Source organism: Pollicipes pollicipes, unplaced genomic scaffold (genome assembly GCF_011947565.3).
Source record: "Pollicipes pollicipes isolate AB1234 unplaced genomic scaffold, Ppol_2.1 Scaffold_4002;HRSCAF=4701_pilon_pilon_pilon, whole genome shotgun sequence".
Lineage (NCBI taxonomy): Eukaryota > Metazoa > Arthropoda > Thecostraca > Pollicipedomorpha > Pollicipedidae > Pollicipes > Pollicipes pollicipes.
In genome coordinates this window covers 10,087,354-10,111,709 of record NW_023596420.1, presented here as the reverse complement: position 1 = coordinate 10,111,709, position 24,356 = coordinate 10,087,354, and the positions used below count along the sequence as shown (strand labels likewise).

Below are 24,356 nucleotides of genomic sequence, written 5' to 3'. Positions count from 1 at the left end.
ACGCAAACGGAGGCCCAGCACCGCGTCTCTGTCCGTCACCGGAAAGACCACAGCCCAGTCTTGAACCCGCCTGCTAGCGAGCCACAGCAGGAAGTGCCGCACCTGTGGCGCTGGTGGAGGACCCGTGAGGGGGGGGGGGACGGGGGCGGGACGGCGCCACTCCTGTATACCTGTGACGCTGGCGGATGACCGGTGGCGGATGGGAGACCAGCATCATTCCTGTATACCTGTGACGCTGGTGGGTGACCGGTGGCGGGTGGGTGACCGGTGGCGGGTGGGCGAACGGTGGCGAGTGGGCACGTCCCGCAGGGGTCCCAGGCCACTCTCCACCTGGTGGACGTCCGCCTGTAGGTCTGGTGGCACCGCACAACGCGACCGTAAGTCCTAATGCCGCAATATGCCGTCATGGTTCAACATCGTAACACCACGTGATCGTAGAACAAGACCGCGAAAATAAGGCACCACCGAGATATCGAAAGACAACAGTTCCATAAGCGTAACATACCGTCCAAGTACCGCATAAAAGAATGACAACATCGGAGGATCATCCACTCGTAGGGCGGGTCGGCGTAGCTGCGTGAGTCACCAACCGATACGACTTCGCCTCGACCGATGAGACTTGGTTATCGGTTAAATGGCACCGAGAGACAACGCCGAGACAAGAGTCGCTGCAGTGATCGTGGCACGCTTGTGCCCTGACACGATCGAAAGCTTCCCTCCAATGCTCCACGCACACGGTATCGAGTCATGAAGCGACAGCCGCTAGGCACGGAGGGCGTCCTCTCCGCCCGGCCGCCGCCGTGCCCGGGCCTCACCGATGCGCTCGGCGCTGTACTGCGGCACGCCCGGCGGCGGCGGCCGCCGCCCCGTCGGCCACTGCGCCAGCGCCAGGTCGTGCGCCGAGTTGCGCGAGCTGCAGCCGGCCGGCGGCGTGTCGGCCGGCGGCGCGCCCGGCCGCCGGCCGTCCAGCACCGCCAGCTCGATGCTGTCCGCCGCGCGGCTGTAACATGGACGGACGCCCGGTGAGCGGGCGGCGCGGCGCGCAGCCGTCCCGCGGCCAGGACCGACACGGCCCGCTGACAGAGCCGGGACACAGTCCGCCGTGTGGCCGGGCCTGCCGACAACGACTCGCCGTGCGTGCATGACCGTACGCGCCGTCGGACGCCGCGTACGTTCGCGCTTCAGCAGTGTATGAGACATCAGTGACGACGCTTGTAAGACGGGCCAGGCCCGTGACGCGTCCGGGCCGGATCGAGACCGGAGCAGGGGAGTGGGGGAGGCAGCCGCCCCGTCAGCAGCGATCACCGGCGGAGGCCGATACCGCGCGGCCACTCCCGCCGCTCGCTTCTCCGATGATGACGTATGCGAGGGGTGGGTGCAATGCAACACGATTTATCGGCACACCGGCCGCCTCAAGGTCATCACGACAGGGTTTGTTATTTACAGAAAGGCGCACCGCCGAACTGCAGGCGCCCAGCGACTGGTCCGCCTGCAACCCGCTGCCTCGGATAGCAACGGACCACCAGGGTCGCGATCTCACCTGTTTCCGCCCTTTTCTGAAGAAACATCCGGTTCAGATTTTTCTTCGACATACTCCGATGTATCGTACATTTTGTGCAGTTGGTAATTGACGAATTTGATGGCGGCAAAGACGATGAATGTGGACGTGCAGTACATGGCCCAAATCGTCGTTGATCGCGATGAGTACTAAAAAACACACCGTGGAGGTTAAACCTGTCATCGTACGGAACATATTCTTAAACAAACTCGGCGCCGCTATCAGCATGAGGCAAACTCACGCCAGATTTCCCAGAAAACACCAGCCAACTATGACAGTACCTGCCTAAAAGTCACTGCATTACACACATCTAGAGAATCTTGCAAAACTCTGGGATCGCAACAGGCATTATTGGCTAAATACGCTACAACATAAAGCCAAATGTTCAGACGGCAAACCGCCCCTACGTCAAACTCGGTTCGATCCTGCATGGCCGCCCCTCACGGCACAGGCACAGTCATACTCCACAGTCACAGTCACAGTTACAGTCACAGCCACAACCTAACAACCAAATTGGTAAGGATTCCTGGGAGCGAAAGGTAGTCCTGAGCGTAAATTCGATCTGAATCAATGAAGTGAGTGGGTGATGCGGGCAGACAATGGCACCGAGACGGAAGCCAAAACGGTGTAGATAGATGCTGCGGGGACCGTGACATGCGCTGAGAACTACCAGAGGAGGCGGAGATCCCTCCGCGGCGGACAAAACATGACCTTCCCGCGGGAGAGGCACCGTCGATGTGAGGGCCCAGCTCCCGCAGGCAGGGACTGGACTGGAGGTTACTGACGCGAGGACCATAAGGCCGGCCCGGGGCCGGGACGCCAGGATATGGGCCGGACCCGGCGCTGCACGGGCTCAACTCGTGTCCCAGCGCCCCCGTCAGCGGCACTTGGACCGCGCCAGACTAGACTGCGGTAAGCGCGCAAGGGCGGGACCATAACCATCCCGGCAACTACGCGCGTCGTCAAAAGGCGCCACGGGGAGCCGGCGGTGGTCCGCTGTGGCGAGTCTGCTGTCCGCGGTCCAGCATGTGTGGGATTACCGGGCTATGCACAAGCTACCCTTCCCACGGCCTGGACAGCATCAGCGTCATACATTTTGTAAACAAACTAGTATTGGTACAACAGTCAACCACCTTTACACTGAGGCACTCCTTGCTAGGTGGCAATTATGAGTTGAATACACAATCAACCCTCAAAAAACATAAGTCACCAATCCGCAAATAATTTGGTGAGAATGGGCACCCGTCTCCTCGCCTGCAGCCAACAGTATTTATGTGGCAAGATCGCTTTACGCCGATGCCGTTGGTAATCTGGTACATTGGAGATAACTGCAAAATCACCGTCGCCAGCCACATTCCGACAAAGGCCGGCCACATTCCGACAAAGATCCGCGGAGAACCTTCGGAACGGGAGCAACACGAGCTTCTGCTCCTGGTGGTCTGTTTCAAAACCCACCACAGCTTGAAAGTGAAATTCCAGCAAGGCAATAAAAGGATGTTAAGACTTGGTGAGAAATAAGTTGCTGATATTAAGAAGACATTGCTCACACTATAAACAACAGATTGTGGTTTGGATAATCAGTGGCTGCTATGTGGAAAAAAACACTGCTTAGCTCTTTAGGACACAGTGTCTTCCCAGTGACTACCAGGACTGGCACAGAGCAATGATGAATCTATGAACTCAAAATTCCATGGCCAAAAAATCACCCTGATCATATGCTCCTGAATACCTGTCATATGAAGCCCAGTGTAATAAAGCAGTTAATGTAACTGCAACTGAGCAGCAATTGCAAGAAGGCAGTAAATATATGAACAAGTTAGACTTTGGGCAAAAGTTGAAAAAGCAACACTAGCCAGAAGACTGCATTCAAAGAAATAAAGTGATGAGGGCAAACAATAACTAGCTTTCAGTGTTGGGCCCTGTCCAAGACAGCATCAACCATAACATGAGCCTGTGCTAACAGAAAGAGCTCAAGCTGCCTTTCCTTGCAGGCATGAACATGCAAGCAAGCTCTATGTAAAAAAAACCCAAAGCAGCATTTTCCATGCAAATGCTCTAAGAGAATGCATGCAAGCATTGCTTCAGCCAACAGTTTATCTCTGCCACATCCTGGTAAGACAAATTGTTCTCATGAGCACATGCAACATTAAGAGTAATTGCAACAGAGGATATAGCTCTCAATCACATCATGACATCCAGTGATGTTGGATATTTATATCTACAAGGTGCATGTCTGGCACATTTTTCAACTCTTTAAGGTATCTGTCATAGTTTCATCATAATCAGACATGGAACACAACTAAATATGACATTGGTTACTTCAGTACTAAAAACTGAGTACATACATTCAAAATCACACCCAGAGTGTGGAGAAGCAATCCCAGGGGATGAAAATTATTTTCTAGAGGCCAACCTGTGTAACTTAGCGGACCAGGGTGTCTCCCTCAACAAAGTGAAGGAGGTACCACAAAAGTGGTTTTGGCAGATGAGACTGTGACAATGGCAGGAAACACCACCCTCTCAACACCAGCAATAACAGTGCATAGAATCCATTCATTAATAGTTAAGTGATCATCACATGGGACATGAGAACACAGAAGTGTGCACTTTGTATGATAGTGCTCTTGCTGAGGCAATGCCAAACAACTATATGGTGGCTGAACTTGGCCCAGGTTACCATTGATGATATGAAGCAGTCTGCCTGGTATTAGGGTGCAAGAGCAGGTCTGTGGTGCTGAACTGAGGCCCATCTGGAGTGGTAACATGGGTTCTATCTGGACTGGCCATGTGGGTCCCAGCTGGTCATGCCCATGTGGGTCCCAGTTAGGCCCCACATCAGCTGTCCATGTGGGACCCAGTTGGCTGGCCATGACATGCCCACATGAGATCAAGGTCAGCAGCCAAGATGGCCCCATATGGCCACCCATCATGGACTCACATTGGTCTCAGTTTGACATGTTAGCTGGGACCAAACAATAGTGGCATTAACTCCTATCATCAACTGCAAAATGATCAATAGTAACAGTGTGAAATGGTAGTGTAAGCATATAAATCCCATGTGGAAAGATAACAAACACAGGAACAATATGCTGGTCTTCAAGGCATCCAAGGTCTGGAGCCCTAGATAGTCCTATGAATCCCCAGACCAGACATAACCATACACTGGGGCCCTTGCTGAAAAGAGAACCCGAGCCCTGAGCTGCCCCTTCCTGGAAAAAAATATAGATGCACCACTAAACCTATACAATTCATTTGGTGATAGTACTACTGGCAAATGTGAGTGAGCATAGGGAGCTTTGATTAGAGAACAACATTGTTAAGGCAAGTGTTATTCCTGTATTGCTTTTTACTAATCACAGTGGCAAAAGAACAATCTAAAATTTTGTAATTTTATGCCAAAAAGCAATACTGGAAAGGTTGTGACAAGGGCTATGCCAATAGATGCAGCTATTAAATAAGCATATCTCAAACCTTTTCCATCTGCAGACTGATTCTGATGTCAACAGAAAGTATGGGTACATGGGAATAAAGTAGAGAGATGTGAACCACTTGGGTATGGCATAAGTTTTCTTGGTCCATGATAATTGCAGCTAGGTTACATTACATGCAGCTTTAAGCTGTTTGGCTATGCTATGGTTAGACTTAGGACATTTGGCTTCAAATTGTCATTGTGATATCATAGCATCCTGCTAGCTGACTGCTTTCCTGACACTTATCCTGCATGCTTACATGAACTTTTCTGCACAGCCATGACCATTAGATGCCTGAACTGTTTGAATGTAGCGCATTCATATGCCTTGCATGTTGACACTTCTTTCCTGGCACTTCACAAAGCTCCTCACATATGCCCAGAATTTTACCTGGTTTACTAAAAGCATTTATACAGCATGTGAATATGATGTTGTGACTGAGCATGCATGATATTCCAAGTCCAATTCTCTCCATGGCTATCAATATCAACATACATGTAACCTGCCACACCAAAAAAGAAAAAGGGTATACTGCATATTGTCCAAGCCAACTACCCAGGCCTGTTGACCAAGTGAAAAAAATTAACCATGGGCAGCTGAGAGCTTAGTACCACAAACTAGAGACAAGTTTGCAATGCTGCTGTTGTCCATTATGTGCATACAATGTGCAGTTGTTTGAGTCACAATGATATTTTAAGCATAGGCACTTACATTTGAGAATCAGCCTCAAAAGGGCAGAAGTAAGATGTGTTTTTCTTTTTTGGGTAGGCAGTGCAATTGCAGTAGGTAACAAGAACATCAAAATCTTTGCTTACCATGGTGATAAGAAATGGAGCACAAAGAAGTAAAATCCAGAAGTAAAGCTGAATAGTATTGATGATGACATTTTGATGTGGATCATAAAACCATCCTCCAGTAACAGACGTCCACAAGACATGTCTAAAAATCTCAAGGTTCTGGGAGGCCATATTACGCAGCGCTCAAGACTGCTGACAGGACCTCAAATGAAACCTCTAAGCGTGAAAAATGCAACACTTCTCATCACAAGCCTAGAGTCATCTCTGCATAATTATCGGTACGACCCCATCGTAGTCCACGACCGACGAACAGCAGCGCTCCACTTCCAAACCAAACCCGGCTGAATACAGCCTTACTCATGACTACTACACGGAACTTCGCTGTATGACCGCATGTTCGGCGCTTAGGACCAGCTGGAGAACCATCCCTGTGTTCGCTTCATCTGGCTGTCAGTTAGACCATTTCAGCAAATCACGACGCAATGTATCAACAACTATTTCGCTGATAGCTGGCTGCGAATGCAGCATTGGATCATCGCATGTTAATCAGCGTAGTGGCCATAATTAAGGAATAAATTGACTAGATACGTCTTCTTCTTGACCAATTGTGCTTCTTTATGGAATCTAAAACCAATCACAGGCCAGGCTTCCAGCAATTTTCTGTCTTAAGGATGTCTCCGAACGGGATGTTCTAGAAATGAAGAAATGCTAAAGTGCTGCTAAGTAGTGATATGACGAAGAAAACAGCTGTAGTCGAGTTTTGCCGTAATCTTTTGCCACTTAACAAGAAGAAATAGCAGTTTTGTGATTGAGATTCTTCAACTGGTGATGGTTCAAGAAAATGATTGCAAATTTTCGCCCTCGTTCGGTGTTAAAACTTTGACAGTTCAAGCGGGTAAACCAAGGTCAGTGCGATGACATTAATATTAGCTACCCTGAGGCAGACTATTAGAACATATTTCGTTTCACCATATTTTTGTATACCAGGCAGCTAAATGAAATTACACCTATGAAGGTGCATTAAAAAAATTGGAACTGACTTGCTTCTTACCACAAAAGGGTTATGAAAATGGTACGGCGGAGATGTAGCCTATGTGGGATTGTGGCACGCACCATCTGCGTCGTCCATGCGGATGGCAGACTAATGGGCCACCAGGAATGATCTTCCTTTATTGGTGCGAAACTGTCTCGCGTTCTTCAACAGCGGAGCATCGGAACACCAGTTGTATACCCAAGTGAAACAGTGTATTGCGCAAGCGTTTCAGCGAAGGGCAACAGCATGACTTTTCCAGTCTGTTGGTTTGGGGCCATGGCTCGTCTTTTTGGTTAACCTTGGTTGATTGCTATCCGTGGATTTCAGCGCATCGGGACAGCAAGTCGGGATTGGGCGCAGATGTGAAGGTTTTCAGGTAAATCACCTAATTGAACGTTCCTAAGCCTTTCGGAATGGCCTCTTGTAGATGCTTTGTCTGTAATGAAGTAGAAAACTCGTACCAATGGGCGGGGTGCTGTGCGTCGCCCCCGAGATCGCTGGGTTTTGATTATGGGCAGCGCGGCGTGATTGGCGAGATTCCATGTCAAACATGGGTGGTGCCAGGCATCCTTTATGTGGTGGCGCCGAGGAATGTTGTGTTTCAAGTGAAAGTGGTACAACTGCTTCTCATATGTATGCTTTAAGTGTGTGTACTGGTATTTGGCTCACCAGTAAATGTCATCAAGGTTTCTTATCTTGTAGAATCAAAAGTGCAAGAGAGTGATGATGGGGTCATGCCTTGGAGGAAGTTTAAGCATGAGCCTTAGGATTAAGCTTGTATGTTCCATCTAGTATCTGTGCAGTGAATGACACTTATTAATAATGCCTCATTTAATGAATAGATGTCTAGTGTAGATAATGTAAGGCATCCTGAAAACAAAGTTTGTTTTTGTTGTTTGTTTTGTTAGATGTGTGTGTGGGTGCAGTATGGATATAGTGAAATTGTGTGTCTTTGTCCTGCACAGTCTTTATTTTTTAAGGCTATAGTTGACACACCAGCAAAATTATTACAGAACACATCAAAATCAAGATTGATAGGAATAGGATGCACCCAGCATTATTAATGCAGATTTAGATTGTGACCATCTTACCTGTTATTCAGCTGTTATATCTAGGTTTGCGATTAAGCCTTGTTTATATCTGGTGCATGATGGTACAGATTAAGGTATTAGTATTACAGCACCTGCATAGAAATATGCCAAGGCCACAGTTAACAGATGATTAAGTAGTCACTAAGGTGTATCATCAATAGCATTCCACTATCATGATCATTGTAGAATGCAAATGTAAATGAAAAAAATATGATGTCAGCACCATGGCTACATGGTTTGTGTTCCTTCATACTCAGCTCCAGAATGCAAGGGCAAGTTTGTTTGGTGGTAGTAGCTCAGAAGCTGCGTAACAAACCATGATTAACTTTGTACGTAGCCTAAATTTGGTAGCGCTTAATGTTGTTGCATTAGATTGAGGGTCAGCTGAGCAGTGATTTGGGAGTAGCATCATTTCTAATGTTCTGCATGTTTTGGGAGCAAAACAATTAATTTAATAGCACAGTTTTCAGCTTGTAAAAAGTGCAAGATGGCTTGCATGTACATGCAAAAAGTGGTATGTACATGTAAGAAGTGGTAAACACCTTTTAAAGTGTGAGGAAAGAACTCTTGTTCTTTAACACATGCACATTTCAAAATGTGTGTTGTGTCAGCATGCAAACAGGGCTAACTAGTCTAGGATGACTGGCTTTCTCCCTATTCTTTCTGGTCTTTATCATCCTCAACAGGACATCTCATGAGGATGTTCATGTGCTGTGCTATCTAATTGGTCATTGCATGTTCATGCTAAGAAGTATCAGGTCCTAAAATGCCATTGGGCAGATATGAAAAGGAGAGTTTCTGTCATGTATATAAGAAGTACGTGAAGCCTTGCTTGGCTATCAGTTAAGCTTAAATGTCTGTTTAGAAGTGGTCAGGCTGGAGAGAGCTTAAAATGGATAAGAAAGAGAATGACAGGACTTTGGTTCAAGAACAGTTATCTCAGGTCAACATCAAATGGCATAGAGGTACCTATCCCTCCTCACCAAATCACAAGAACCCTCATATTTCTGTTCCTATAGTCATCAGAATCTGTTGGTGTTGTCTGGATTTTAGTTTAAGTTCATTGCTGGTCCATTAATTGTCTGCTTCTATAAAAATCTCCTAGTCCAATTATAATGTACTTTTCTATGGCTTTTGGCAGGCTATCCACTTAACATTCACCAGTCCCATGTAATTTGGTAAACAGCACAGTTGTAGTCTGGGTGCATACTGCTAAGAAAGGCTGTACTAGAACTGATTTCATGCTAGTTTCAACCATCCTCATAATATTTTGTACTAGTGTTTTTGTAGCCTATATACATTCAGTGTATGCTCTGTATTGTGAATGTTAAGCTGTTTCAGAAGGATGAGTAGCCTCTGCAGGGGTTAGTTTTCCTTTTCCTTCACCCCTACAAACTTTGAGCATGCCTCCAATATCAAGGGTCAGATGCTTTACAAGGGCACAAAACAGGAGCACAAAGTGTGGGCAATAACTGTGGGACAGGATGGGCTGTTGGCAGAGGATACATGAAATTGTGTAATACATCTTCTCTTGCTAGAGTATGGTCTTGAGTCCAGCTTAGTGTGGAGGGTGCCAATAAACAAAATCATCATGGTTGTGTGTGTTGCTTGGGTGAAGTAAGGCAACATACCAGGTGAAGACTGATTAAGAGAAGGTTCATTTCCACAAACTCTAGCAAGTGGCAACATGGTCTGTGATTTAGCTTGTCATTGCTAACTTGTAAGGACTTGTTTGCTTTGTTCATGAAGCTATAAGGATGGAAATAATTGTCTACATTTTACACACTCTGATAGAGTTGCCAAGCCTCTCCATGTGAAAGAAGTGTGATCGTCACTCTGCAGGCACCTTTCATTCAAAAACAGCTCCACGTTTTTTTTAGTTTATTAAACAATGTGACAGCTACTGTGCTTGTGATTCTGATAACCAGCATACAGCCTTATTGCACTATTTCCACTTGTCAATACCATTGAGCAAAGCCACTGGACTGTCAGTTTAGCAAGACAGGGTGCTGGTTGTTGCAGGCATAAGCCATGAGAGCATTACCATACTATCCACCCATGTGATTCTATGACTTTGGCTGGGAAAACATGTATGAGAAAGTGATAAGGAGCAGATGCTAAAAGTGACACCATGTTTATGTATTCTTGCGCTCAGTATTGCCATGAGCTATACAAGCAAGCAGTGATGAGGGCTGTAGTTGTGTTATATTTCTGGCTGGCAATTTATATGCAGGCTTTTTCTCTTTTGGAGGCAAGCAAGCACAAGCCTAATAGTTTCTGTCAGAGTCCACATAACAAGGTGCCTGTCCATATCATGGAGTGAGTGTGTGCCTGTCCATATCATGGAGTAAGTGTGTGCCTGTCCATATCATGGAGTGAGTGTGTGCCTGTCCATATCATGGGATGAGTGTGTGTCTGTATCATGGAGTGAGTGTGTGCCTGTCCATATCATGGAGTGAGTGTGTGCCTGTCCATATCATGGGGTGAGTGTGTGTCTGTATCATGGAGTGAGTGTGTGCCTGTCCATATCATGGAGTGAGTGTGTACCTATCCATATCATGGGGTGAGTGTGTGCCTGTCTATCATGGAGTGTGTGCCTGTCCATATCATGGGGTGAGTGTGTGCCTGTCATGAGACCATGGTAGGCTGTGTTGGTCCATCCAATGGTGGGGACTTGGTTAGTCCATTCAGTGGTGGGGGCTTGGTTGGTTTCATTCAATCATGTGGGCTTGGTTGGTCCATTCAGTGCTGGGGGCTTGGTTGGTCCCATTCAATGGTGGGGGCTTGGTTGGTCCATTCAGTGGTGGGGGGGGGGGGGGGGCTTGGTTGCCACACCTATTAACAGTGTCTGTTCCAGCCCCATTCAGTTAAAGCAATGCCTCCTATTCACATTGTTTTAGTGCATGCTGGTCTGACTAAAATGTTTAAAGGATGCAACTTTGCATTGCCCAATGCCTATCTGCATGACAAGTGTTCCCTCAACCCCCCTATTCTTAATGCCATTGCATGCCTATGATGTTATGCTGGTGCCCCTGTGATTGGTTACAGCACAATGGATTGGTTACAGCACAAGTTCATCCATGTGTTCTGATTTTTGATTTCATGAATATGTATGTAAAGATGGCAAGGGTATCTTAGCAGCTCCCGAAGTAATTCTCGCGATAGCAATGCCCACAGAGAAAGATGCGCCAATTGTAAACAGTCTGTCGTGCATTTTGACTCGGTATTTCCACCATCCGCCACCGCCCTCCCCCCCCCCCCCCCCCCCCCTCGCCGCCTCCCCGCCTCCCCGCCCATCACGTCCACACAATTGCTGCGGTCGCTCCTACAGTTGACCTGGTGCCGTGCGCCGCAGCTGTGGCCGCCCCCGTGCGATGTGCGGATCGGGCCGGGCCGGAGCGTGAGGGCGCCGCCATGGAGCCGGGCAGCGCGACGGCCCACGCCAACGGGTGCGGGCCAGGCGCGCACGCCGCCGCCTCGGCCACGCCCTCGCCGGAGGGCGTGCGTCTGCTGGTGTTGCACGACTACGAGAGCCGCGGCGAAGACGAGCTGACGCTGCGCCGCGGCCAGAGCGTCGAGCTGCTCTCCACGGACACCAAGATCTCTGGCGGTGACGGATGGTGGATCGGCAAGGTCGACGGCCAGGTGAGGGTGGGCCGGGCGGATGGCGGAGATGCCGGGGAGGGGGGCGGGGGGCGGATCACGAAGAGGCTGGGGAGGCGGCGATGATGACGATTATGGCACTTCTGAGATTGACGCTAAAGAGGTTGCGTTAGTATGGGTGATTTTTTTAAGAAAAAAAGTATATAGTTTGCCGACGCAGTCACTCGTTTAGCGGACGTAGAGCTTCACATGCTAGCTGGCCGTGAACCGTCCATTCTGCTACCCTCCCCCTGCCTCAACGCTCCTCGCTTAGGTTCCCTGGGCAAGAGCTCTCACGTTCTGGCGCAGCGCACCGCCGCGGCTGATGCCGCGTGCGGCCTCGCCCCCGTCGGCCACCGACCAGTCGCGCCACCTTGTCCGCCAGGTGGGCGTATTCCCGGCCAGCTTCGTATCGGCGATGGAGCCCCAGCTGCCGTCGCCCAGCGCCGGCGACCCGCCCATCATCGAGTTCTCGCAGATCGATCTCGATGAGATCATCGGCGTCGGCGGCTTTGGCAAGGTCGGTGCGGTGCAACAGTAGGCGCGGCCGGTCTGGTGGAGGCTCTCTGTCTCAGTGGCATGCTCCGTGGCGCAGGCGTGGGCTGCATTATCCCAGCGGCCCGCGAAGGGGCTTCGAATAGTCAGCGGGACCATTGAAGGTCATGTTTGTACCCTCCTTGACACTGGCTTCTGCATGGTAAGACGGTATCAGGTGTGTGAAGGACGGCTCAAGTAAGTAAGGCCGTGGTTGAACAGTTCGGCATGAAAGTTCCCGTCGCGCAAGACCGTGAAGGCATTCCGCGTCGCGATGTCTTTAGGGGAGTTTTCATTTATACATATTCAAACCTTAGATAATAATATTGGTCTGGCCTCTCGAAGAAGTGGTGAAGGCAGTTTGAGTGGGTGGTGCCGCGTGTACTCGGTGATCCAGCAGCCTGCCAGTGTGATTGGGTGCCTGATGACGACGTGCCCGGTCACATGCCGGGGCGGGCTGACCGGCCCTGCGTGCTGCGCCGCCGCTGACCGGGTGCGCCGCCGCCGCCGCAGGTGTACCGGGGCGTCTGGCGCAATGAGCTGATCGCGGTCAAGGCTATCACCAGGACATCAGATGACGACTGGGCCACCACCATCGAACAGGTGCGCCGGCGCGGCGCCAGGTGCCCGGCGTCGGAGCTGGCGGCGCTGGCCGGTCCCAGACGGTCACGGACGATCACGGACGGTCACAGACAGTCACGGACGGTCACGGAGGTCACAGACAGTCACGGACGGTCCCAGACGGTCCCAGACGGTTACAGACGGTCACAGACAGTCACGGACGGTCCCAGACGGTCCCAGACGGTCACAGACAGTCACGGACGGTCCCAGACGGTTACAGACGGTCACAGACAGTCACGGACGGTCACGGACGGTCACAGACGGTCACTGACGGTCACAGACAGTCACGGACGGTCACGGACGGTCCCAGACGGTCACGGACGGTCCCAGACGGTCACGGACGGTCACGGACGGTCACAGACGGTCACAGACAGTCAGGGACGGTCTCAGACGGTCACGGACGGTCACAGACAGTCACGGACGGTCACGGACGGTCACAGACAGTCACGGACGGTCCCAGACGGTCACGGACGGTCACAGACGGTCACAGACGGTCACAGACAGTCACAGACGGTCACAGACGGTCACAGACGGTCACGGACGGTCCCAGACGGTCACAGACGGTCACAGACAGTCACGGACGGTCCCAGACGGTCACAGACGGTCACAGATGATCATTGACGGTTCCAGACTATCACAGACAGTCACAGACGCGCCCAGATAAACAGACATGGCCCTGCCTGTGGTAAAAGGGGGTTGACAGCTGGATTGTGCTGGTCCAGGGCTGACTTGCTCACCACTCCTTTGCACTCAATGCTGCGCACATTTTGACGTGATTTGCTAAATATGACGCAAGTTGCATGTCTTTTTTATTTTACATGACTGTAGAGGCCCGCGTCCATCCCGGCACGCTGTAGTCTTCTATGGGGAATGCAGGAGATGGTTTGTACCAGTTGACCTGTCCATTTGCTAAGTTAAGAGTCTCACTCCTGGCTGTCATAACGCTGCAAGCATTTTACACTCAAAACTAAAAAAAAACATCACCGGGCTCTGCACTTTCGGATCCGTGTGCATGCCTTTGGTGCCGAGCAGTGAGGACACGTGCATGGAGTCGGAAGCGGACAGGGAGCCCCTGCATCCCGTCAGCTGATCCCTCCTCTGTTCAGGACCGGTGTTAGACCCCACCAGCGCTGGGTTTGTGCCTGTAGTGTAGGTGTGTCCCGCGTGCCGTAGCCAGCTGGCTGAGTCTGACGACCGTATGTGCTCGCCGCGCTCAGGTGCGTCAGGAGGGCCGGCTGTTCTGGCTGCTGGAGCACCCAAACATCGTGTCACTGCGGGGTCTGGTGCTGACGCCGCCCAACCTCTGCCTGGTGATGGAGTACGCGCGCGGCGGCTCGCTCAGTCGCGTGCTCGCGCAGAAGAAGGTGAGTCGCCGGCCAGCCCCGCGGGCCCCACGCGCCGCGCCCGGGTATGCTGCAGCGCAGGCGGGAGCCAATCGGCGGCGAACGTTGTCTGTGTCCGTATGCTCGAGTATTCCGGGCTGATCAGCACGCGCAGTCCATGAGGATGTGCCTTACACTGCCGCGTCTGTTTGTGGCGATAGTGGAGCGCGTAAGCGATCGAGTCCGGCGACAGCAGGGCGTGAGCCTGGGCTCCTCTCGCTCCGCAGATACTGCCGCACGTCCTGGTCAACTGGGCCATCCAGATCGCCACCGGGATGAACTACCTGCACCACGAGGGTCCCATCTCACTCATACACCGGGACCTGAAGTCGTCCAACGGTCAGTGGCAGGCGCTGGCGGCGGCCGGCGGGTCGGCCGACGGTCCAGGCCCCGGGCCGCCCCGCACGCGCCCTGTGCTCGCCCGTGCCGGCCTGCTCGGCGACCGTTGCCCCCGCGCGGCAACGTTTTGTTGTCGTTTGCATGTTTGCTGCAATGGACTTCAATGATCGGGATACTAATCAGCAAACAAATGGGCCAATCGTGGGTTGTTTATGTCCACGCTCGTGCAGTGGCCATCGGCCCTACTCGGCCGTCAGACGGTCCAGCACTGGTGGCACGTGACGCTGACACCGCCCCGTGCCGGCTGTCGGCGCTCACTCGGCCCGTCAGTGGCGGCACGTGACGCTGACGCCATCCCGTGCCAGCTGTCAGCGCTCACGAGCTGACCCTGATCACCAGCCGGTCCATCAGTGGCGGCACGTGACGCTGACGCCGCCCCGTGCCGGCTGTCGGCGCTCACGAGCTGACCCTGATCACCGGCTGGTCCGTCAGTGGCGGCACGTGACGCTGACGCCGTCCCGTGCCGGCTGTCGGCGCTCACGAGCTGACCTTCATCACCGGCCGGTCCGTCAGTGGCGGCACGTGACGCTGACGCCGTCCCGTGCCGGCTGTCGGCGCTCACGAGCTGACCCTGATCACCAGCCGGTCCGTCAGTGGCGGCACGTGTCGCTGACGCCGTCCCGTGCCGGCTGTCGGCGCTCACGAGCTGACCCTGATCACCAGCCGGTCCGTCAGTGGCGGCACGTGTCGCTGACGCCGTCCCGTGCCGGCTGTCGGCGCTCACGAGCTGACCTTCATCACCGGCCGGTCCGTCAGTGGCGGCACGTGACGCTGACGCCGTCCCGTGCCGGCTGTCGGCGCTCACGAGCTGACCTTCATCACCGGCCGGTCCGTCAGTGGCGGCACGTGACGCTGACGCCGTCCCGTGCCGGCTGTCGGCGCTCACGAGCTGACCTTCATCACCGGCCGGTCGGCCAGTGGCGGCACGTGACGCCGACGCCGTCCCGTGCCAGCTGTCGGCGCTCACGAGCTGACCTTCATCACCGGCCGGTCCGTCAGTGGCGGCACGTGACGCTGACGCCGTCCCGTGCCGGCTGTCGGCGCTCACGAGCTGACCTTCATCACCGGCCGGTCGGTCAGTGGCGGCACATGACGCTGACTCCGTCCCGTGCCGGCTGTCGACGCTCACGAGCTGACCCTGATCACCGGCCGGTCCGTCAGTGGCGGCACGTGACGCTGACGCCGTCCCGCACCGGTCCGCAGTGCTCATCAGCGAACTGCTGGAGACGAGCGAGGACCTCCGGCGCGTTACGCTCAAGATCACTGACTTCGGCCTGGCGCGCGAGACGAACCGCACCACGCGCATGACACAGGCGGGCACCTACGCCTGGATGGCGCCTGAGGCTATCGAGTTCAGCACGTTCTCCAAGGCCGGCGACGTGTGGAGCTTCGGCGTGGTGCTGTGGGAGCTGCTGACGGGCGAGACGCCGTACCGCGGCATCGACGCGCTGGCCGTAGCGTACGGCGTGGCGTCGCACAAGCTCAGTCTGCTCGTGCCGTCCACGTGCCCGGCCGGCTGGAGTGAACTCATGCTCGGTGAGTAGCGCTCACTGGGCATCTGAGGGGGCGGGGAGGTCGGAGGTCAGAGGTGGTCTTGCCGAGTGGGTGGAACGGCATATGTCGGAGTCGGGCTACGTGGATTGAGTCTGTTGCGTGGAAGAAACGTCACACGCACTTCTTAAGTGTTGTCTTCAAAGAACCACAGCGATTCGTGTGATGCATGCTCAATCATTCCTCCATGTTATGCACGTGTCGACCAGGCATGCTCGGCCATGCCTCCATGTTATGCTTGTGTCGACCAGGCATGCTCGGCCATCACATTGGCGTGGATATGAGCTCATTTGTTGAGCACTGTGTCTGCTAAGTCCGACGGAGCTGCTGGTCGCAGTGCGCCGCTGCACCCAGCGGCCGCCGCCGCCGCGGTGTGGGGCGTGCTGGCGTGTTGATGTGTACCCTTGTCATGTGTGACGCCGCCAGCCTGCTGGAGCCGGGACCAGCATCTACGCCCGACCTTCGAGCGCGTGCTGGCCAAGCTGCAGGACATCTCGCGCTCCGCCTTCATGTCCTACCCGCGCGAGAGCTTCTACAACATGCAAGAGAACTGGAAGTCTGAGATCGACGAGGTGCTGCGCGACATCCGGCACCGGGAGAAGGTGGGGCTGACGACAGGACGGCCGGACAGACCTCGAGCAGAGCGCGCCGGCGCTGTTGCAGTCGGCGGACCCTACCGTCCCCCTTGCGTCGACAGGGGGGACGCCTCCGCTGTCCCGACTCGAAGGGGCGGAGGGAGCTGGGGCATGTGATGTAGACGGACTGTTACGGTAGCGTATCGGCGGTTGACAGACTGTGAACGGCAGTGGTCGTGGTAGACCTGTAAAATATCGGTGCGTCTATACAGTGCCGGTAAAGTGCATACGACAATGGCAAAATTATGAAGCGTACTGTAAAACAGCGCGCGCATATGATTGTGCGGATGTGCTGAGTGGCGCGCTGATGGCGGCGCCTGACCCGGCGGCCGCGGCTTGTCCCAGGAGCTGCGCAGCCGAGAGGTGGACCTGCGTCGCCGGGAGGAGGAGCTGGCCGAGCGCGAGCTCAACGTGCTCTCGCGGGAGATCCAGGTCATCGTTCAGCAGCAGCAGCAGGTGGGCTGCCGGGCCGGCTGTGCCCAGTTGGGAGAGAGGGCCGCCGGACCAGCAGCTGCGGCCGCGGCGGCTGTGCCCGGTTGGGAGAGAGGGCCGCCGGACCAGCAGCTGCGGCCGCGGCGGCTGGCGTTGGTTCGCCACGCGGTCTGTCGCTGCATACGTTCTCAGCACTGCTGCGGCGTGTGGAGACCTCTCTGGCCGTGGCGCGGTGGGCCAGCGTGGCCAGCTGGGGGCCGGCGGCGGCCCTGCGTGTCGCGCTGCCGCAGCAGGCGGCCGGGGCGGGCCGCAGCACACGTGACCTCACTGACCACCTCGCTTGCCCTTCGTCCCCAGACGGCGCCGACGCCCAAGCGGGCCAAGGGCAAGTTCAAGGGCCGCATGAAGCTGAAGGGCGGCCACCAGATCAGCAAGCCGTCCGGTGAGCGGGGGCGCGTCTCTCGCGGCCGGGAGGGGCGCGGGCGACGCTGCCGAGCGGGCTCCACCCGACAGCCCGGCCGGCTCGGGACGCACGGCCGGTGGGCGGCGCTGTGCCGCCGAGCTGAGGGTCGAGGTCGGTCCGAGGAGGAGCTGAGATGGATCAGCTCCAGTCACTGACGCCGGCGGTCTGCGAGACCTGCGCGCTGTCGGTGCGCTCGGTCCGAGCGACGCGGATGTGGTCTTACGTCTCCAGCACTGACACCTTTCGGCTCACTAAGTGATCGTTCCCCGGATTGTTGTACGCACTATACGCCGTGACGGGCACAGCGCTGTCGAGTCAGCCGTGTCGTCCGGCGACGGCAGTGGCTCGTGACGGGCTTGCCCGCGGCCGAGCGGTGTCCGCCCGTCTGACGCCGCCGCCGCCGTGTGTCCGGCAGACTTTCGCCATAACTTCACCGTTCAGAGCGGCGCGCTGTCTGACCGGCTGGCGGCCGGCGCCGCCTGGCACCAGGCCAGTCCGGAGAGTCCGCCTGCCTCGCCATCACCCGCCCTGCGAGCCATCGCGCGTGAGTAGCCAGCGACGCCAGCGGCGTGTCGCACGCTCCAGTCCGGTGCGCGGCGCGCGCGGCCGGCGCACGAGCGCTCACATCCTGGTGGTGATCCTCTGAGGGGACGCCCAACTGCCGCTGTGCTTTTCGTGACGGGACCCGTCCAGTGTTCCACACCTATCTGCCCCTGTGTCTAATGCTCAACTGCATGACTGTAGCCGTATTTATCTTTGCATGCACGTGGAGGGGTACTGAGGACCGCTTCGTGCTATCCAAAGCCCTGAACATGCGTTAAGAAACACTAAATAGACGTAAGGCACATGCGTTTTTACAAGTCTGTTCTCCCCTCCCTTCAGTATACCTAAAACCCGCTTTTGACTGCAGCCACCTGCAGTTGGTGGGAAAGCTATGCTCTCCGGTCCGAGTGGGGCCCGTTGAGCCTCAGGTGGTGGCGCCCCGTGATCCGTATGATGTCACGTACACCTGGTGTGTGATATCAGCTCACGAACCCCCCAGCCACACGCCACATCCGTGTACCACTGTGTGCTGCGCTACGGACCGTGTGAATACGCCCTTGGAAGTGGAGAAACTTGCAAGCGACAGCTGTTAATCCACCCATCCGTCTGCGGGCGGCTGTAGCACAAATCGCCAGTGCCGCCCACGAGGTTGCGCTTGGGCTTGGTTACGCAGGCTGTGTGGGTTTCATGCCCATATGCCAGTCCATTGACGGATTCTGGGCGACCAGCCGCGCGTGCCACGGTGTCCCCACTCTCCGGTCGCAGACTGTGACCCATGTGGCACCCTGTGGCGTACGGCGACCCGCCGTGAACAGTCCTGGCCTCCGTGACCGTCTTACATGCGCCGCCACAGTGCCGGCGGACGGCGTGAAGGGCAAGACGTGGGGCCCGAGCTCGGCCCACCAGCTGAACCGGCGGGCGCCCCGGCCACGGCCAGCCCTCATGGAGGCCGGACAGACCGCCGACCCGGACCAGGTGTTCCCCGAACTCAGCAGCGGTGAGTCGAGCGGCCGGATCAGACTGGGACCAGGTGTTCCCCGAACTCAGCAGCGGCGAGTCGAGTGGCCGGGTCAGACTGGGACCAGGTGTTCCCCGAACTCAACGGCAGTGAGTCAATCGCTCAGGCTCTCCATCAGCTCGCCCACCCCTGAGTGTATGGACAGTGTCGTGCAAAGCCATAGCCACCGTGCGCCGCCCCGAACAGCTGGTACTGTGTCCACCCTCGCGCTGCCCGGTCCTGACCGGCGCTCGGAGCTCTGGGCGGGCCGGAGAGGCGCCGTGGTGCCTGTCTCGCTGGTGGAGAGTGGTACCCGTCGCCACTGTCGAGCTGCCGAGCATCACTCCCACCCTGAACTGACGTGGCGGGCGTGTGGCGTTCCGCTGTGCGGCTGGGTGAGAGGGACGGTTGCGTGGCTGGGGCGGGGTGATGCCGGCTGCGGAGGGCCCTCATCGCCGTCATGAGCCGACGTGTGCACCCCCGAGCGTCTGTCTGCGCCTGACATGCGGCCGACGTACGCCAGAGCGTGCCGCCGGGCTCGGCGTGTTGGCGCCCCTGCGGCGCTGGCCGGCACTGCCTCCCTCCGAGCTAGCCAATGGGAGTCACGCGCCAGCTGCCCGTGGGCTGTCACATGGGTGCGATGCCCTCCGCCTCGCCGGGCCGTTCCAAGGGATCCACCACTAGCCACGCGCGCAGCCAACCTTGGCTGTGACCGGATGGGGCGGTCCCTCCCCGCAATGCACGTGTTCGCAATGCACGCAAAAGGTGCTTCACCAGACCAGCAGGCCCGGAGCGTGCCGGAGCGGGAGTGACAGCCGCCGGCGGCTGCTGAACGGGAGGCGAGCCAACTAAGGCTGGCGTCGGCACTGGGGACCGGACTTGTATTGGCCGTTGCTCTTCAAGCAGAGATGCGTCTGCTTGCCAAACGCCTCCGAGCCGCAACGGGCATTCAGTGCGAAGTACAGCTGGATTATTAGAATACAAGGGCGTCTAGCTGTGACGGGCCCCTTAAGCACAGGGCTGTTCTCCGGAAGCCAGGCGTTGTGGTAGTTGTCCGGTGTGTTGCCCGTGACGTTTGTGGGAGGAATCTGCGACACCTCAGTTTTTACCGATACGTCACGCATGCTTAGCTACATCATTAACGTTTGGACAAACGCGCAATATGTCTGCCGGCCAAGGATCAGATCCACCTTGTTTGCACATTGTCTCACACTTTTCGTCGGGAGCTAATTGTTTCCTCAGCTAGTCTGTTTTATTCTCAGATTGTCGTAATGTACACTATGCTACCCCCTAATGTGAGGTAGGTTTGACTGATATGTTGCGTGAAGCGACTTGCATATATTTGTCCACGTTTTGGTGATCTTGGCGAAGGATTATGTGCAATGCTACTCACAGCGTTATTTCTAGCGAGAATGACGCCACGAGAGATCCAGGCGCGAAACAGTAGTGTGCTACAAGTTCCTGTTTCGAGGTTAAAAAAGCACCATCACCGTCAGTGTTGTGGGTTAGCAGAGTAATTTATTCTTGAGCTACAATGAGTTGGGTACTAGAGGGAGTATTGGGGCTTTTCTCATGAAAACTGAGTGGCGCCCGACATGTGTGCAGTGAAAGACCAAGTGTACCGCGCGGCCACGTGGATTTGGGGGGCTTGTTCAGCGGCCGTGGTGCTCACAGCCGTCGCTCAAGGTTGGCGTTGTTGCGAACAAGTGCCGTCATGTGGGTCGGCTATTCCCTGTCTCTCGCTTGGTCTGGGACGGGATGCGGATTTCTGTCGCGCGGATCGGGGATAAAAGGATACGCAGTTTCCTCGAAGTACGTGTCTGCGAAAATTGCTGAAAACTGACGAAGTTCGCAGGCTCCTGATTCACCAACTGATTCATCAAAGAAGGGCACTAAAGAAGTTTCGATATCGGTTTGAACGGAAGCTGTATTTGCTGCCCTGCTGAAAGCTCGCGCACCTCATCTAAGAATAGTCGCGATTTCATTCGAATGACTGATGTATACACGATTTCTTTCGGATGACTGATATTTTGACGGTCAGGAATTTTATGAGTCAGGACTTTTTCGTGGGCTAATCGCGGCAGGAGCGTGCGACATTGGTGTCCAAAACTCATAGTAAGAAAACGCTGAACGAGAGAAAACACACCGACGCCTGCGGATCGTATCCAGTGAGCAAAGGCCCTCGTATGGCACACTCGCCTTTCCGTATCCGACTGCGGCAAATCGAGCCTGCAGGTCGTTTGCCGCAGTCGTCCCCGTCCCCGTCCCGACCCTGCAGGTCGTTCGATTTCGGTTGGCTGTAAATATGATTCAGTAAGCGACAGATCTGAGACACGGGCATGCCTCCTCACCGCCGTCGTTGCCTTATTGGTTTCGTAGGAAGCGTCCCGGTATGGCGTCCGGCGCTGGGCCTGTAGGCACAGAGCTTTGTTTGCTTTGGTTCCGTCGGTGTTCGGAGGCTCCGGAACGCCCGGGCTTTTGCAAGAGGGACACAGCCATGTTTGAAGTGTGCTCACCTTTCGACTTTAAGTCTGCCAGTTATACCTTAGTTCATCATACGCCATCGCTTCTATAAGTGGTGCTGGTCACTTGGCAAATATTTGTATGTACAGTGGCACCAATGTACAACGGATTGCTACACCACCTGGATACCCTGCCTGAAGTTCCTTTCGGCTTGCCGTTCACATCTGTCTGCGCGTGCGCTCGTCTTGCACGTCCACCACTGCTTCAGTCCGGTTTAATTAGCGCACAAGACACCTGCCACGTAGCGGCGCATGTGGCGCCCGGCGGTGCGGGCCGGGCCGAGCCCGGCAGCTGACGCTCAACTCTGTTGCAGGGGCGTGGCGGGGCCGGCCGGCGCCCGTCTCTAGGTCGGCCCCCACCAGCCCCGAGGAGGACGGCTCCGTCCAGCTGCGCCACACCAGCGCCACCTAGCGGCCCGCCGCGCAACCCCACCTCCCCGCCTTCCTGCCTCCTCCCGCCCGCCCTGCCCCGCCGTGCCCGGACTTCTGGCTGTGGACGCGGCGCGCTCGGACCGCCCGCAGAGCCGCCAGGGCCGCGCGCGCGTGCGTCGGTGTGTGTGTGCGTGCGTGTGTGTCGGTGCGTGTGGCCTCCGGGTGCGTCGGTCGACGACGATGACTGATTTGGTGCGGCCGCCGGCTGGCGGTGGGCTCTGGTCGGTTCGGGCGGAGGCGGGTGATCAGCTGGCGTTGGTCTCACCGGACACTGGGGCCGGCCGAGCGCTCGCGTCTCGCACTCTTGGTGGAGGGACACAGACGCGCCAAGACGGCGCGACGCCGCGGAATGGCGCGTGTTTATTTTCTATTTTGTACATCGTTTTGTTGGTTTCTGTAACATGCTCGACATGTATCACGACGGGCTGTTTTTCTCGGCTGCTTTTGCACTTGGAGGAGGCAGTCAGGAGGCAGTTGAAGGGATTGCGTCATGGCCGGACCGGAATACAGTGCGACTGCACTATAGTTGCCGAGACGGGCGACGCGCGCGGAACCGCTGCTGTCGGCTGAGGGTGGGCGGCGCAACTTACGGACCGGGCCCAACCTCTCGTCGCTCGCGCGCGTCAGTCGTCAGCGGCACGCGTGCTGACGACTGGCGTGCGGGGCAGGGTCTTCCGCCAGTGCACCCCGCCGTCTCGGGGGCGCCTCCCTCCCGCGGCCTGTCGCGTCTGCTGGGCGGTGGCATGGACCGGTGTTTGAGCCTGCCGTGTGCTGACGGTACACGGGGAGTGGTGACGACGCCGGCCGGGGTTTCCAGACTATGCGTTGTGATACGGCGCCAGCGGCCTCTCTCGGACAGGTGTGGGCCTCTCTGGCGCAGCTGCGCGCCCCGCCGCTCCTCATCAGCTGGGCCAGGGACGCGCGCGCGGCCTCGCCCGAGCGTCCCTCGGCACGACGCCTGCGCGCCTCTGGCACCTGTCCGCCTGCACTGCGCGCGCCTGGCATGCCCGCTGCACGCTTGCATGCCCGTGACGCGCCCCATGTGGCGGCCGGCAGGGGCCGGCGGCGGTGCGCCGCTCGGCGCCTACGCCGCCGCCGGCAGCACGCCCTACATCCCGGTGCCGACACTCTACAACGGCTCGGCCGAGCGGCGCGGCGGGCCGTCGCGGCTGGGCGCCCTCCAGCTGGCGCTCTACAATGTGGCGGCGCAGCTGGCCGGCGTGGCGGCCGGCTACGACGTGCGCCTCAGCAACGTGTCGCCCGTCCACCCGCGCCTCATTCCCGCAGCGTGAGTGGTCGCGACGGGCGGGGAAAGGGGGCTGGAGCGACCGGTTGACACGTTGCAGCCTGAGGTGGGGTGGGACGGTGCGGTAGTGCTGAGCTGTTTTGGGTGTGATTAAATTGCATGGCATTGTTTTGTGTTGGTTGTATTACTACTAGGTTTTTCAGTTACTAACCAGTGGGGAGGTGACAAGTCGGCTTAGTTGACGTCGGAGCGCCTCCGATGATGGTCGCGCGGTGATGATATGCTGGCGGTAAGAAAGCGTACTCGAACGGCTCGCGGCAGTAAGATGAGTCAAGTTCGAACATGCCGGATGCAAGTTTGTCAGCATGCAGTGTTGCATTTGCCGCCTCACAGGTTCAGATTTTTTGCCGCATATCTGTGCCGCCCATGGTGTTTGCGCGCCATCCTCCGTCATCGGTGTCCCTATTAACTCTGTCTGAACCTCCCCCCCCCCCTCCCCGCCCCAGCAACCGGAAACAGGCCTCTGACCTTCGCGTAACCCCCGGCAGCTGGAGTCTGACCCCTGACCTCCGTGTGACCCCTCTCCCCCGCCCTGGTCTGACCTCGGTCCGTGCCGCCGGCAGGACGGACAACGTGAGCGTACCGTGGTGGACGACAGACGCACCGCCGCCGCCGGCCTCCGCCTCGGCTTACCCGCACAACACCTACCACGGCCCGACCAAGCACCAGCGGCCGCCGCTCAACCGGGACGCAGGGGTGAGGGCTGGCGCGAGGGGCGGCACGACAAGGGAGCCGCCGCCAGAGCTGGCTGACTGGAAGGAGCCGAGGGACGGTTTGGTGGTCGTTGTCCGGCTGAGGCCCGAGCTGCGAGAGCGAGAGAGCGAGAGCGAGAGCGAGAGAGAGGGAGAGCGAGCGCGAGAGCGAGAGGGAGAGAGAGCGAGAGAGAGAGCGAGAGAGAGAGCGAGAGAGAGAGCGAGCGAGAGCAAGGGCGAGAGCGAGAGCGAGAGC

General features: G+C 56.3%; 1 protein-coding gene and 1 long non-coding RNA gene across 3 annotated transcripts; one reads left to right on the top strand and one right to left on the bottom strand.

Moving 5' to 3' along the window:
- Positions 1-977: 977 nt before the first annotated feature.
- LOC119093287 (uncharacterized) lies at positions 978-6,262 on the bottom strand. Its single transcript, XR_005093629.1, has 3 exons — positions 5,844-6,262; positions 1,541-1,707; positions 978-1,000 (listed from the first exon to the last, which is right to left on the bottom strand). It is a non-coding gene; the product is annotated as an uncharacterized LOC119093287 (long non-coding RNA).
- Positions 6,263-7,093: 831 nt separating this feature from the next.
- On the top strand, positions 7,094-24,092 carry LOC119093695 (mitogen-activated protein kinase kinase kinase 10). 2 transcript variants are annotated; one of them, XM_037216695.1, is made up of 13 exons: positions 7,094-7,234; positions 11,305-11,594; positions 11,977-12,111; positions 12,639-12,728; positions 13,964-14,110; positions 14,356-14,467; positions 15,731-16,063; positions 16,505-16,680; positions 17,059-17,169; positions 17,503-17,587; positions 18,024-18,152; positions 19,005-19,148; positions 21,985-22,127. In XM_037216695.1, the coding sequence occupies exons 2-13, from the start codon at positions 11,364-11,366 to the stop codon at positions 22,080-22,082; spliced, it is 1,791 nt and encodes a 596-aa protein (XP_037072590.1). In that variant the 5' UTR covers positions 7,094-7,234; positions 11,305-11,363; the 3' UTR covers positions 22,083-22,127. The 2 variants fall into 2 exon arrangements, with proteins under 2 accessions (XP_037072590.1, XP_037072592.1); XM_037216697.1 differs by lacking the exon at positions 21,985-22,127 and adding an exon at positions 23,972-24,092 and having other exon boundaries at positions 7,095-7,234.
- Positions 24,093-24,356: the final 264 nt, after the last annotated feature.